Source organism: Otolemur garnettii, unplaced genomic scaffold, assembly GCF_000181295.1.
Source record: "Otolemur garnettii isolate 467f Iridium unplaced genomic scaffold, OtoGar3 scaffold00039, whole genome shotgun sequence".
NCBI lineage: Eukaryota > Metazoa > Chordata > Mammalia > Primates > Galagidae > Otolemur > Otolemur garnettii.
Genome location: NW_003852434.1, coordinates 14,566,623 through 14,583,445, shown reverse-complemented (window position 1 = coordinate 14,583,445; position 16,823 = coordinate 14,566,623). Strand labels below are relative to the sequence as shown.

The window sequence follows — 16,823 nt, the reverse complement described above, 5'->3', positions numbered from 1 at the left end:
GAGCCACAGGCGCCGCCCAGAACACCATTTTTTTCTTAAGACATGCTAAGGCTGGCAGACATTTTCTCAAAAATCAATGAAGAGAGCCTGTCATTTCAAGAAAAACAATTGATGTTCTTTGTCATAAAACAACAAAATTCAAGCTTTCCAGCAAAAATTAGAATTCTGGAAAACACATCTGACATCATGAATGTAACAGCTTCCCAGGTTTTGACTTTTCTGAGATAAGCCATGATATTAGGAAATGTGAAATTCTTTTTCTATTGTAGAATAAAAGGAACCAGTACATTTCAAATGGCCAATGTATGATGTTACAAAACATGCGTGGTTTTGATACACTGAAAGTACAGAATAAACCAGTGAAACCTGTGAATTTTAATCTAACAAAATACAGAAACTTCACTGATACTGTTTCAGATTCCATACGTACGTCAACTAACATTTAAGAAACTAACACTTGTAGTTTAGGAGTGATATCAAAGAACATCCACACTTATTTAAAAGAGCTATTAAAATACCCTTCCTTTGTTTATACACATTATCAGCATTACATTAGAGTGGCATGCACCTGTAATCTCACATATTTGGGAGACTGAGGCAGAAGGATTGAGCCCTTTGAGGCTTCAATGTGCTATGATCACACACCTTTGAGGAGCCACTGCACTCTAGCCAAGGCAACACAGTGGGACCCTATCTCTTCAAAAAAGAAAAAAAACGTGAGAGAGAGAAATAAAGAAAACAATATATATATGAAATGAGAGTCTAGTTACCTTCTGTTAACCCATACTTTAAAGAAAACTACAAAAACGTAAAACAATGTCACTCATCTTACTAGCTTTCCTTCTGGAAAATCGTTTTTTGAATACAAGTATGTTAACATGGTAATGGGTTTATTATTCATTACTTTAAATGAATAAACATATAAATGGTTTTAAATTTCCTGATTTTTAATTTCAATTATGATAAATATGGATAGACATAAATTTCATGGACAAAACTCTTTTGAGTCCTTAATTTTTCAGAGTGAAAAAGAGTCCTAAGAACAAAAAAAAAAAAAACCAACAACTTTGAAAATTTGCTCTTAAGGCTCAAATTTTCATCTATCAATAAGAGATGATGGCATAGGATTGATAGCTAACAGTTAAATGTTACTGATGTGTTACAAATGCTGTGCTAGATGTTTATACAGATTACCTCATTCCTTACCATCCTTCTACAAAGTAGATTTCTACCTCCCCACAAAATCACTGAGTTAAATAAACTAACACCTCAAGCATGTGGCACAGTTCCTCTGTATGGAGTAACATAAATACTCAATAAATTGCAGCTAATGTGCTTCACTATTGACACCATAGAACTACACGTCCAGGGCATCCAACCTATGAAGTCATATCCAGAAAGTTACAAGTTCAATTCCGTCTAAGACCAAATTATTAATGGCCAATATTAATTCAACCAATCATGAAACAAAAAGTTACCACCTCACAGATATTTAACACCTATGAACAACTTCTGAAAAGCCTTTGGTTTGGTAAATGGTACAAAACCAATGCATAACAGGATTTTGATGCTCATCAATGATGGAGTATCTACACTTCATGTAAGAATGAGCTTTTGTCAAGTGTCAGAACAAAGGCCCCTCACAACTCAGAACGAGTAACCTGCCAATGCTGTAGCTTGTATGTGCAGATAGTAAGTGATGGAGGCCCCTTCTAATTCACGCTCCACTAATTAAACTAGACTAAGATGGATCATTGTGAGACTAGCAGCATATTGAACAACCCTGCCTTTACTTTCATATAAGAGTTAATAGATTAATTAACATAACTCTAGTTAAATTACCTTTTTGTAAGCCATATTTCATTAAAACATCAGTTTTCTATATAAGGATTATCAGCTAACATAAGTATGTCTTACACTATTACCCCAAACATTCCCCCAAAGTCAGTATATGAAAGGAACGTTGTAACTTCTGTCGCACTCTTAGAAGAAATTGGACTTTAAAATAAGAGAATTCATACTGCAAATATGTATGTGATTATACCTAATCTGAAAATCTAAGATGCTCCAAAATCCAAAATGTTTTGAGCACTAACATGACACAAGTGAAAAATTCTACACCTGACCTTATGTAATGGCTCACAATCAAATGCAGTTAAAACTCTGTTTCATGTACAAAAATATTAAGAATATTGTAAATGTATATGAAACATAAATTTCATGCTTAGGCCTGAGTCTCTTCCCCAAGATATCACTTACATATATGCAAATACTTCAAAATCTGGAAAAAAATCCAAAACCCAAAACACTTCTGCTCACAAGGAGTTTTAATAGGGGATTCTCAACCTGTAGTAAGAATATGTAAGGGTGTGTGGGGGTAGGGGAAAATGCAGAGTATATGTAAGCATATTATGTGAGGGTGTATGTTGTATGTACATATAGTACATATGTATACACACTGTTTTTTTTTTTTTTTTTTTTGACACAGATCCTCAAGCTTTCCCCCTGGGTAGAGTGCCGTGGCATTACAGCTCACAGCAACCTCCAACTCCTGGGCTCAAGCGAGTCTCTTGCCTCAGCCTCCCAAGTAGCTGGGACCACAGGCGCCCGCCACAACGCCTGGCTATTTTTTGGTTGCAGCCGTCATTGTTGTTTGGCGGGTCCGGGCTGGGGATTCGAACCCGCCACCTTAGGTGTACGTGGCTGGCGCCTTAGCCGGTTGAGCTATAGGCGCCGAGCCTATACACACTGTTTTAAAGATGAAAACAGGATCCATAAGATATTCTTGACAGCCCCACATTCATAAATAAATACAACTAACAGATACGCATAAAAGACAACCTAATGGTGCACAGATAAAGAAAAATACCTGCTTACTGAAAAATTCAGAATGCATAATGGATATAAGGTTTGCAAGGACACTGCTGAAAATATGGGTTTTCGGCATGGGTTTTAACTATTCAGATGGAATCAATGAAGTAAAATCTAGTTTTCAAATATTCATCTGTGATGGCAGACATTTCTTCTTTTGTACTTTTACCTTTGTGAAACAAAGGCTGGACTAACCTCATTGAATTTCAAGTATGTAGCACAATAAAGGCACCATGTATTTGAGTGAAATTGTAAGATTCTATTTATCCAGCAATTCTCATCTTGACTCCAAAACCTCTTAATGAATAGAAAATATTAATTATATCAACTTATAAATCTACAAATTCAGCTAAACTTTTCAGTCTCTAAACTAACCTATATCCTAGGAGTCCAACTTTTCCTAATGAAAACTATCACTATGGTTACACTAAATATCACACTTTAGAATATCCACAAAAGACTTACCATTACAGTATATAAATGTGTACTTTTCATAAGCCAATATATTTCACAGATTATAAAGAAATGTCTTAAAAAAAAAAAAAAAGAAATGTCTTAAGACTCTACTTCATGGAGATTTGATATCATTATCCAAAATAACTTTTATGGTAAATAGCAATTAGAATGCACTATTTACCATTAGGACACAATCTTGACAAATCAAAAGGAAAACCATAACTTACACTAAAACTGCAACACTACACCGAAGATTAGCATGGCCCCTGCTCAAGGATGACACACAAATTTGTGAAGCATTCCATATTTTTGTCTCACAAGAAATGAAAAAGCAAGTACTCAATAAGAGAGAAAAATACAACTATATTCAAAAAAGGGGAAAGGAACAGTGAGGAGTAAGGACAGAGTTTAGGGTGCTCCCACCTAATGGGCACAATGTAGGGGCATATGACACACCTCCTGGGTGAACGGCTCAACTACAACTTGGACTTCACCTAACAAATGCAAACAATGTAACCTAACCATCTGTACCCAGGTATCACTCTGAAATTTATTTTTAAAAAAGTTCCATAATAAACCTATTTATTTTGCTTAAATCTGACCCTTAATTCAGTTCCAACCTACAGGGTTTGGTCAAACCCTCAATCTACTGTCTCTCTAAGGAGCAACCATAGTTGAGTTGCGGCTTTTACCTTAAATTATTATAAGCTGTAACACCAAGCCCAGATGATACTAGAGATCCCAGCTTTACTTGACAAAGGAACAAGATTGGGCATGAGAGTTATTATTATACTCAACACTCTACTTTTATTTTCATAAAAGCTGCTACTTTTTTAAAGGAAAAACATATGAAATACTGTACCCTGAACAAAGTATTCTAAATTTGATTAGAATTAAAGGAAGTATTTCTAAGAATTTCTCATTTCTAAGACTGCTAAAACTGGTCCGATTACAAATAATAAAACTAGACTATGTAGAAATCATTGTTTTCATGATTTCTGTGTTTTCAGCAGCCAAGTTTCACAATGTTGTCCAGACTGGTCTCAACCTTCTGGGCTCAAAGCAATCCTCGCACCTCAGCCTTCCAAGTGGCTGGGATTATAGGCACATGACACCACCCTGGACTTGCTTCAAGTTCTCACATAAAAATGCCTATGAGCTGAGCATGGTGGCACACGCCTGTAGTCCTGCCCATAGTCCTAGCTACTCAAGAGGCTGAGATGGGTGGGAGGATTGCTGGAGCTCAGGCATTCAAGGCTGCAGTGAGCTATGATCTTGCCACTGCATGCTAGCCTGGGTGATAGAGTGAGAAAAAAGGATTATAACAATTTTTTAAAGGCCTATAAACCTCACGTTTACATATATAACTCTTGATCATGTAAAATGTGGTTATACAAAGAAACCAAAATTTGGAAGACTTTTTTCTTCCTACTGATCTTTCTTCTGTATTAAGATCCATTATTACATGTAACATACCGGAAAATCATCAAAATTCTATTATACTTATGTCTCAGGAAAAATAATATAAACACAACAAGAGAAATTTATATGGGCTCTCAGCCTTATTTTCTACTGTCTGTATTTGGCTACCTTCCTGAGCATTAACTCCTTTTATGGAAGGTAAGCAAAAAAAAAAAAACCAGAAACACTCTGACTACTATGCTTTGGAGAAGAAAATTACTGTGTTATTTGAATCATTTAAATAACCAAGTTATTCTATTTAATCCATTACATTGGATTGTTGAAAGAATGATGTAAACTAAAATCAACCTTTTGTTTTATTCTAATTTTTTTTTTCTTTTTGGAGACAGAGTCTCACTTTGTTGCCCTGGGTAGAGTGGGTAGAGTACTATGGCATCATAGCTCACAGCAACCTCCAACTCCTGGGCTCAAGCAATCCTCTTGCCTCAGCCTCCCAGGTAGCTGGGACTACAGGCTTCTGCCACAATGGGCTAGTTTTTTTAGAGATGGGTCTCACTCTTGCTCAGGCAGATCTCAAACTCCGGAGCTCAAGTGATCTACCTTCCTTGGCCTTCCATGGGGCTAGGATTACAGGCATGAGACATGGCTCCCGGCCCTTTATTATAAATTTTAGATACAACATTTTACTTAAGATATTAAAGATCTAAAATTCAACATAAAAACATGGAGATATATATGTTTATAAATAAGCAAACACAGTGTAAAAGCTAAATCATTAGCATTATGAGAATTAACTTGCACTATATTCACTAATGATACTGATTTCAAGTTTCTTTTTTCTAAGATTTAATAAGAGCACTTTTTTAAAAATTCTGATTCAAAAGACCAAGTTACAAAAATCAAAAAAAATATAAGTTCAATGTTAATTTAATGTAAATAAACAGAATCTACATAAAATCCCTGTGTTCGATAAACAGAATCACAAAGGTGAAGTTAGAGTGATAAATTTGACATCACTCAATAATAAAACTGTCAGTGTGGTGTGCAGATGAACTTCATTATCCATTACTGGACATTTATTTGAGGAGTTAAATGTTTGAAAAAGATGGAAAGCTCATTATATAACACATGTCTATTCACTTGCAATAAGAGGTGCTTTAGAAAATGGTAAATTTAGTTTTAGAGTTAGCAAATTTATTCTTTACAATTTTATTTTTAGCATTAGGTCATAAGTATTTATAATTCTGGAAAATAAGCTTCTTTTTTTACTTCTTAGAAAATTTTCATATCTAGTCTGCCAATTATTGACAAATATTCAATTAAATGAAATAAAATTTTAAATAAAGAAAAAAATGACTCATTTAGTGTTGCTTAATGCAACAGGTATATAGAAACTGAATTAAGATAGATCGAAAATTTGGATAAACAATTAAAACTTGTGAATTGCTTTTAATAACTAGTAACAATGAGTAAATTTAGTAATGCAAAATCCTAACATCACACAAAACAAATGTTAACAGAAACAATGAAAAGCCAATTGTTGAGACAGCATTTTAAAAATCTACACATAAGAGCACAAACTTTGCTAAAATGAGTTTTTCCCCAGAAAATAAATAGGACTTGTAAAATCTGTTACAAGCTAAAAATGCAAAAGGAAAATTGTCAAATATTTATCAATATCAAATACTTCTTTAACATCCAAAGCAACACTATTTTAAAAAGTAAATCTAAACATATTGCTAGAACTTTACAACCTGATTAAACTTGTTTAAACTGAGCCACTAAAAAGTAATGTGACCACCCACAATTACTAAAGTCCCTTGATGAAAGTACATACCACTATTTCTAAGTAAATAATTTCACCATACCATCTTTAAGGAAATTCACTAATAGTATCAAAGAAAAAAAATTTTTTTAAAGGAAAAGAATAAAAATTAACCACAATTCAACTCAGACAACAGCTCTTAGGAAAGGAAGGAAAAGCACGTTGGCAGGTGTCTGCAGAGAGGTAGATAATACAATGGAATCAGTTTTCATTCTGCAGAACAACCATGAGACTTGCTGCAATGTCAGCTCCAAGCACACACTGAGGGACTCCAGAAAACACTCATTGATCATGCAGCACTTTATAATGCGCATAGGCTTTTTTCTCCTACTAACCCCGCCTAGCTTCCTTTTGCAGCTTCTTCTCCCAAGCCCTCTCCCCACAATAAAATTTCTTGACCTTTTCAGACAGTGAAATAGTTAATAAATTATCTCATCAGTCTAAGTATTAAGAATACCACTCTCCACTATGAAGCCTCTTTATCTGAATTAGCCAGTTTTTCTGAATGAAAAAATAAAATACCCTGAAACCCCAAAGATAAGAATATGGGATTTAAACAGCTATACCCATAAATACAAATTTTTGACAGTACACTGCACTCAAAACCAAAATAAATTATAGTTTCACTTTGACATGTATTTCCTTGGATTCATTTTTACTCAAATAGGTTCTTATAAAATTGATATATACATATAAAATTCAAATTCTCATAACTCAAATTACAGAAAATTTTTATTGACAGCTCTCTAGGATTAATGTCCTAAATTCTAAGAGTTTTAAATTTTTAATTTAATAATGTATTTTATAATAATCAAAGTCTCACGAAAAATCTAGGACCATAGTGTACCAGATAGATTAATCAATTAGATGGATATATAAGCTTACTTTTAACCTAAAATAACCAGCTGTTTTTAAGTGTTAACTGCAAGAAAGCTTTAGGCTTTGACACGTAAATGAATTCTAAGATACATGATACTAAACCTAAGAGCTGCTTTGCAGACCCCACCTTGTAATGAGTTAATCTAAAGGTCAGCACCAGCACAAGGCTTTTTACTAAGTCTGAGTGCCCCTCTTTTCCCTACCAAATGTACATCTAGAATTTATGAAACATAAAGCTTAAACAAAATTAATCTAGACTCCTTTAGTGATCATGTGAACCAGACTGACACATACTCACACGGAATAAGGTCTGACCCTGCCTTGCTTTTATGCTCTCCCTCTCTTTGCTCTCTCCTCTAATCTATTCATCTGTAAAATAATTTCAGCAGATAAGATTTCTTTGTTCAGATTACAACTTTCAATTCATTTACAAACCTAACCCTACCTCAAGAATGTCTTCTAGAACATATGCTTCCATTTCAGCCGCTGTCTCCACCATGTTTTATCAAACTGCCATGTTTCTTACTGCACTATGATTAGATCATTGCCAGCAGGAACACTCCTCTGTGTCAGCAAGGGAACAGGAAATGGAATGTTCTATTACATGCCTAAAGCAGCTTAGCTGTTCACTAGCCAGGCATCTACCAAAAGAGCAGGGGGTGACTCACTGTGTATTTTTTAAAGATACAGAAGCTCTATTCCAAAGAAAACTTCTATCAAGTAATTTCAACAGACAAAATTAAGTCTCTTATTTTACCATTTCAAATTTATAATCCTAAAATTTCAAAAAAGAAATAACTACATATTCTTTAAAAAGCTATTTACCACGTCTGGCTTCCTGGTTGAACAAAAGAGGTTGAAGTGGGTTACGCAGCAATTTATCCTTAGTAAAGCCTTATAGTGAGATTAATGGCTGTATTAAAGACGCAAAGAAGGAGCATGATAATGCCAAATGAGGAATCTGCTACATCAGGCGAACGGATTATACAATATACACATTATAGTTAAGACTCGAAAGTCAAAAATAATTGTCCTTGTGTAGATTTTTGTAACAGTAAATTGGTTTTCTATAAACTAATCTGTTTCTAAATATCTACCAGGAAGAAATTAACATTAAAATAATTTCCATTTACTGAAGCAAGCCCTAATATACCATAGTATCTTCATTTTCTAGTAATGTCTTTAACTTTATTAGCTAACCAAAGAAATGGCCTATTTTTTTCCCTTAGCATAAATACTCTAAGGGGCTAATAACACCCAGAAAAATGAAATTTAGAGACACTATATCTGAATCATCAAACAGCAAATAAAGTGAGTGACTAAGAAGCCAATTTATACTATATTCATTGCTATAATTGAACCTCTTAGGAAAATATGTTACATTGTCAAAGTTTTATGAAAAATGCACTGGAAAAGGAACAATATTTTATGCTCTGTGGCAATAATAAAATTACCCTACACCTGTAGGAGTGCCATACAAATTGAACTTGAAGTGATCCTTCAAATGTCCAAACTAATTAATCAAGCGAATAATTCTAAGATAAATAGTTCTTCCAGTCTCAATTTTCCTAACCTAACTGAAGAAAATTTTTAAAGGCGGGAGTGGGAGTGGGAGTGGGGGGGAAGTTGGGGGAGTGGGGGGGAAGTTGGGGGGGTGGGAGGGGACAGGAAAAAATGGATGGAGTTAATAGACATTAACTCATATGGCCAAATCTAAACTAGAAAAGTGATGATACGAATGACATTGTCAGTAATAGTCCTCTAAGTAATGCCCTATTTTGGTAGAAAGATTAATATTTTAGAGTTCTCTTGTGCCTCAGTTCATTAATCTGTAAAATAGGATAATATTCATTCAACTTGAAATATCTATTATATATGAGAAACTGTTCAAAGTACAGTTAACTGGATACATAAGGTTTCCTCAAAGAGGTTTCTGATTTTAGTAAAGAGGCACATTTACTATGCCAGGCAATATGAGACTTTGGGGGGAGGGTGGTAAACATGTTACACAGCTAACCTATATCACAATAACTTAAAAATAATACTATTAAGTGCATGTTGCTTACTATATGCCATTTTAAATGCTTTATATATATAACTCATTTATAATTCTCACAATAACCCCAAAGGTGTTATTATTATTCCATTTTTTATATACGTAGAACATGGGGCAAGAAGGTTATCCAACTCACCCAATTATTCTCAGCTATGCTAAATAAGCTGAGAAGCTAAAATTTAAACCTAGGCGAGAGGTTGCAGAGTTCATCCCTGGAACCATCAACTACACTTTCTTTAGGTGGTATTATTCTCAATTTACAGATGAAGAAACCAAATCTCAAACAGGACACACACTTATATAGCAGGTATAAATCCAGATTCAAACTCCGAAGACTATGGAAATAATGGCAAACAAATGATTTTCCCTCAGACCTTACCTGGTGTTTACCTTTATGTATGGGTATGCCTGACAATTGGAGGCTTCTCATATAAAATAATGTTCACTGTGGAGACTTGACCTAAAGAGAAACTATTAAACTGGCTTTTATTATTTCCTACTTTCCAGGTCAATTTTTTCTATATGCTTCAAATAAACTGCTCCATCATTAGACTTAAGATAAGTCATAAACAAGGTTTCCCTTTCTTAAATATTCTTCCAATGTAAGCAAACAAGCACAAGTCTGAGTTCAAGGAATCTATATGCTGATTTTTTTTTCTCCCATAAGCCAACAACAGGCTTTCTAAATGCTTTATTTGACAAGAAATGGGGCCACTTTTAAGACTCAAGTCAATCAAACCATTCACTCTTCCCTTCCTTTCTGCTGTAGAATTATGGCGTGCTTTTCATATTTTCTGATGTTTCCTGTTAAGTTTTTAACAATAAATATGTGACTACACATCTGTGGAATTATGGATATTTATATACCCTTTATTATCTGTCTCTCTTATATACCAGAAGAAAGCAGGCAACACTGTTGAAAGTGGATAACACTTTGTTCACCAATACACATGCAGGGCCAGCAATCTCAGGCCCAAGCAGTTAAGTATTTTTTTATTAAATAAAAATAAAAGAATCATCTGATATTCAGTAAGACATCCTAATCCCTTTTAAATTATTGCTAGTCCTAGTAATAATTTCTGATGACCAAAATATGATGGTTTTGACTGTATCTTTAAATTACTGAAATAAGACATTAGAAGTATTCAATATAAACAATCTAAACTTCTGCAACTTGCTGTTATATAACAAAATAATTGTTTTCCCCCTAACTTTGCTTTCTAATCCTTTTTGTTAATACAATTATGAATGCTACAGCAGGATACTCTGGGTAAAAGGATGTGAAAAGAGATTCATAACGTGTCCATCTTAAGGCCCATCATCCTAAAAGTGACCCAACTTCCAGTTCAATCTTATTTTTCAGGCAAAAAAAAAAAAAAAAAAGGTTTTCCATGTATCTAAAATGCATGTTAGGCTAGGTAACATGGCTCATCCCTATAATCACTTTGAAAGCCGAGAGAGAAGGATCACTTGAACCCAGAAGTTCAACAAAGCTGGGCAACACAGTGAGATCCCATCTCTACAAAAAAAAACAAAACAAGAAAAAAAATAGGGTATCAATGGCACAATATCTTTCATTTCTTGCTGACACCCCCTCCCCCCTGAAAAACTGCAAGTAATGTTAGCATAGTAAGCTATGCAAACAAATGTAAAACAACATATAAAATAACTTAAAATCATAAATGTTTTAATTAAATGCAATTTAAATGTCCAAAGTGAAGAGAGGATCATCTCATTAAAAAGGAGGCAAAAATGGAAAAAGCTCAATAAATACCTAAATTGGATGAGAGATATTTAAACATTTACAATTTGATTTAGATACTTAGGACTAGCATTGTTTTCCTTTAACAAAAAAAAGGGGGGGGGACAAAATAAAAAATACAGAGAAACATCAAGGCCCCGGGTAGTGGCTCACACCTTTAGGAGGCTAAGACAGGAGGCTCACTTGAGGCCAGGAATTTGAAACCTGCCTGAGCAACACAGAAAGACCCTATCTCCACAAATTTTAAAAATGAATCAGGTGTGGTGACATGCACCTGTTGTCCCAGCTACTTAGAAGACTAAGCTAAGAAGACTGCCTGAGGCCAGGGGTTCAGGGTGACAGAGAGCTATGACCACACCACTATATTCCAGCCTTAGCAACACAGTGAGACCTTGTCTCTTAAGAAGAAAAAGAAGAAGAAACAAAAAATGTGCTGACAAGCAATGACCCTACTTTGTTCCTGTGCACAACTTTTTTCAAATCAAAAATTCCTTATAAAGGAGTTTTGTTCTCCTCAAATTTTTTTTCTATACAGGAAATAGCAACACTTCAAAATTCACATTTTCAAACAGAAAAAGGGCAGGTAATTGGTAGTAGAACAAATGTAACGGTTTCACCCACCTGCATAAGAAGTACTAGAAAAAAAGTCTGGAACAAGACGCTGAAGTAAGAGAAACATCTAAGCCCAAGAGCTGGAGGTTGCTGTGAGCTGTGATGGTACAGCACTCTACTGAGCTGACAAAGTGAAACTCGGTCTCAAAAAAAAAAAAAAATCAACCTGGAACAACTTCACCTGTCAAAATGTACGCACTGAACAAGTCTATTAAAAATCTACATCTCATCTTTTTGTGTATGTAAATTATAGACTTTGGGTTTTTCCTACTGTAAATATGCATATGTGTGGTTGTGTTCTGTTTCCTTCACTCTGATAAAAAAAAAAAAAATCCAGATCTGAAATCAGCATCAATTATAAAACATGTTCCACAGTTATTCTTAGTTCCTCTTCATTTCTACTTTTCAAGGAATCTCAAACCAAAGTTAAGGATATATAACTTGTAACCTTGTAAATACAATAATGCAAAAGCCATCCAATCCTATTTTCTAAACATGAAAAAAAGTATTATCATTTTATAATATTAATTTTAAGTATTTAAGAATATTCATTTTATTGCTTAACTGAAATTTTTCTCAAAGCTAATAATATAGAAAGTCCACAGTGGTGCCTGTGGCTCAAAGGAGTAGGGTGCCGGCACAATGTGCCAGAGGTGACAGGTTCAAACCCAGTCCCAGCCAAATACTGCAATCAATCAATCAATCAATCAATGTCCTAGCAAACCTTTTTTTTTTTTTTTGGAGACAGAGTCTCACTTTGTGGCCTCTGGTAGAGTGCCGTGCATGGCACACAGCTCACATCAACCTCAGATTCCTGGGCTCAAGGGATTCTCTTGCCTCAGCCTCCCGAGTAGCAGGGACTATAGGTGCCTGCCACAATGCCCAGCTATTTTTAGAGATGGGGTCTCACTCTTGCTCAGGCTGGTCTCGAACCCATGAACTAAGGCAATCCACCCACCTTGGCCTTCCAGAGTGCTAGGATTACAGGCCTAAGCATGAGCCTGGCCCCCTTTATTAGCATTTTGATCATTCATTTATACAAATATTTACTGAGTGCTTATTAGGTGGCAGAGTTTAGATACAGAATGGTAAACAGAATCAGTTCACCTCTCAGCATCAACAACCTAGAAGACCTCAATCCTGATTCCTGACAAAGTTTAAACATTAAAATCCTCCATAATTTTTTTTCTTCTCTGATTAATCCCTTTCTATTCTTCTCTAATCAAATTAATAAGTAAAACCTGAGATTCAACTTAGTGCAAAAGAGAATTTTTTTTTGGAGACAAGAGTCTCAAGCTGTCACCCTGGGTAGAGTGCTGTGGCATCACAGCTCACAGCAACCTCCAACTCTTGGGCTTAAGCTATTCTCTTGCCTCAGCCTCCCACGTAGCTGGGACTACAGGCACCTGCCCACAATGCCTGGCTATTTTTTGGTTGTAGCTGTCATTGTTGTTTGGCAAGGCCCAGGCTGGGTTAATACCGGCCAGCTCCAGTGTATGTGGCTAGCGCCCTAGCCGCTGATCTATAGGCAATGAGCCGCAAAAGAGAATTATAATAAATACAAAATGCTTCTTCCAGATGTTTGCTATGTAGAAAACATACAGTTTCATCCAAATATAAGTAACATACTAAACCAAGCAGAAAAACGAAGCAATGATCCCTTTTTTTTTACACCCCCAGTAATAGCTATGTGTTGGACATTTGCATTAGTTGTCTCTACCCATGATAAATCACACCATAAATCCATTCTCCCATATTTCACAGCAGGGTCATTACATACAAAATTGATAAAGTACTTATTGTTTTTAGTTCACATTGAAATCCCTGAAATTTATCCATTGTACAGTACTTTCAAAATAAAGATAAACACAAGTACATGCAAGATAGAAATTACTTCAGTGTTTTTGTTTTTAAATAGACTAAATCTATCAATGGCATAAGCACTTTCAATCTAATCAGCAAAACGTGAATTGTCCTCTGTTCTAAAGCAACAGGTACCAAAACACACACACACACACCACACAAACACACACTCACATCCCTATATATACACACACACACACAGAGCTGGGGGTGGGGGGAGAAGTGGATGGGTATAAAAATTAAAATTGAAAAGGAAAAGCTTAAATTCAAAGCCAACATTTTAGAGTCACCGATTTCTACCACCTCAGGGGGCTGAAGAAACAGCTCCAGGCAACTAAAAATAGGAGAATAATCTGGATGTAAAAACCACCCAAGTAAACATGGAATCCCATTGCTGTCGCTGGCTCTCCTCCTCTGGTACTTTGATGGTGTGGGGTCCCTGACAACAAACTCCACTCAGTCTAGTCTCAAGGTATCTACTACCACCCTGCTACTACTAGCCTCAGTCTATTTGAAACAAACCTTGAACAGTTTGCCTGCCAGCAAGTACAAGACGGCATATGATGTTGTGAAGTACATACTTGGTTTCTGGTCTTTGTCCAGTTTCCTGGCATACAACTCCTAAAATCCTTAGGATCTTCAAAGTGATGTGTCTTTCTGTATGCTTAATGATTTGACTGAAAGTTGGCAGCCCCCAGGAAGCTTCAAGATGGAGTTGATAACCAAGAAAGACCAAGCCACAATTACAGGGTCAGGATTTTTAGCCCTACCACCCCTCCCCCCAATCTCCAAGGTAGAGAGAGGGGCTAAAAGTTAAACTGATCACCAATGGCCAATGGTTTAATCAATCATGCCTATGTAACAAAGTCTCCATAAAAACCCAAAAAGAAAGCTTCAAGAGCTTCCATGTGGCAGAACACAATGGCGGTAACTGCAGGACAGCACACTGAGAGGCCACAGAGGCTCCTCACCCTCTTCCACACCCCACTCTATGCTTCTCTTCACCTGTATCTTCTGTAATATTCCTTATAATATACTGGTAAATTTAAGTGTTTCCTTAGTTTTGTGAACCGCCCTAGCAAATTAATCAAACCAAAGAAGAGATTGTGGGAACCTTGGTTTACAGTCAGTTGGTAAAACAACTGGGAGCTTGTGACTGGCATCTAAAGTGGGTGGCAGTCCTGCAAGTTTGAGCCCTCAACTTGTGGCATCTGATATTATCTCCAGGTATGCTGTCAGAATATAACTGAGTAAGACAACAGCTGGCTGGTGACTGTTACAGAATAACTCTTGTTCGGTGTACAGGAAAAAACCCATATATCTGAAGTCACAGAAGTATTTTATGTTGTGAGAGTATAGGAAAGATTGATGCATTTCATCCTCTCTCTAAACTGTTTTAAACTCTTAATTTAATCAATTAAGAAATGTGTTAAATCAAACTGTCTCCATGCACCAATGAGTAGGCTAAAAACTGCAAAACATAGCACCATTCCCTTTTCCACTAAGTTGATACCAAGCATAAAGGTCCTTTAGGAATCTTTACATAAAGAAAACCTCAGAGCATGACTATGACATTCCAAAGTTCTCCAGCTGGACACACAGATAGATAGGACTCCACCACTACTCATATACATATGTACATAAAAAAAATACTGATCTCACCCAATGTAACTGTGAACTACCTCTTTGGTCATCATAAACACATCTCATACTACAGTTATGTAAGAAGTAATAGTACAATTAGATTCAACACCCCACCTCCAAATTTCAGACGCTCAGTTACCATTAAATAAATATCCAACAAAAATTAATGCTGTGTAAGACAAAAGACAATACTTAGTAACCTTTTTATGTTTATAACACATATCCCTCTAGCATGCTTATGGAATACAATTTAGCCCCCATTTACATCTTTTACCTCCTCCATCACCGAGTTCTTATTAGAAGCACATATTTTTAGAAAGCCTACCAACTTCCAACCTCTTCATGAACATACATGCCAATTTCTCTAAAGGCAGGTCATACTGTTTAAAGGCTAAGCACTGAATAACTAAAAGCTTATAAAATTTTCAAAGGCATAATTGAAATGCCAAATATAACCGTATACTTAGTATCTGTTTTCAGAGGCTTGAGAACCCTGTTCCCCTTATAAAAATGAATTTTACGATTTCCAGTAAAATGCTTCATTTTTAAAGTATTTCTCATAATTAAGTTACTTTAACATTATACATTTGCATATCTTGGTTTTTCAGCACCCCAACTTGCTGAGAAAGCCACGTACAATCCAGTAGAATCATTATAGATAGTATACCTAGATTTTAGAGTCTTTTGCAATTTATACTTTCAATCCTTAAAGGCATATAGTACCTTAACATTTTTATTTTTCTACATCAAATCTGAAAAACATACAATTAGAAATTTGCTTCCCCAAAGATGTTTCTGATCTAAAACCAAGCTTAAAAAAAAAAAATCTATGTACAGCATAAACAAGTTGCTGGCCTGAATTTAAATTGAAGTGGCATCAAAATAAATTTAATTCTTTCACTCAATAAATATTATCTGAGGGAGATACACATGGGTCCGCAATAAAGACAGGAAGGCAAGGTACATAAGATCAGCCTATCTTCAGAAGGAAGGAGGTGAAAGGCAACTTCCACCTTGCTTCTTTCAGCTCTTCCAGAAGACACACTCTGCCTCTAGTAGCAGTGGGTGCGCCTCGATCACCATGACTACCACTTTAGCATAACCCAGGTTTCTAATCCTGGTCATTAGTAAGTACACCAGAGAAAATGTCATCTTACTTAAAGGCACTGAAAGGAGGGAGGGAGGGCTCTGAATTTTCCTGTATTTCCAAGCTACTCACAATAAACATTTTTTTAAAAATGTTTCCTGTCAGATTTCATGGAAAGGATTCAGGAATTAACACTCAAAATCAAGAATCTGAAGCAATCAAGAAATAATTATGAACCCTACATAAAAACAGTCACATTTGTTTTCTATGCAACTTTCTAATTTCCCGGAATTAATCCCTATGTGTCCTCTATTTCCACTATCGTTTCTAAAAGCATATTGCCTTG

General features: G+C 35.5%; 1 protein-coding gene and 1 pseudogene across 5 annotated transcripts in view; one reads left to right on the top strand and one right to left on the bottom strand.

Annotated features, from left to right (window-relative positions):
- The window catches only part of ANKRD17 (ankyrin repeat domain 17), a 157,616-nt gene that overhangs the window by 113,028 nt on the left and 27,765 nt on the right, over nt 1–16,823 (bottom strand). The window contains exon 1 of one of the 5 annotated variants that reach the window (XM_023513405.1): nt 7,899–8,658. The exons of the other annotated variants lie outside the window; for them this stretch is intronic. Within the exon in view, the coding sequence (XP_023369173.1) occupies nt 7,899–7,952 (54 nt within the window). The 5' untranslated portion in view covers nt 7,953–8,658. Of the gene's footprint in view, nt 1–7,898; nt 8,659–16,823 lie in introns of those variants that run through there. 5 annotated transcript variants of the gene reach the window in all.
- On the top strand, nt 3,539–3,638 carry LOC111725403 (annotated as a pseudogene).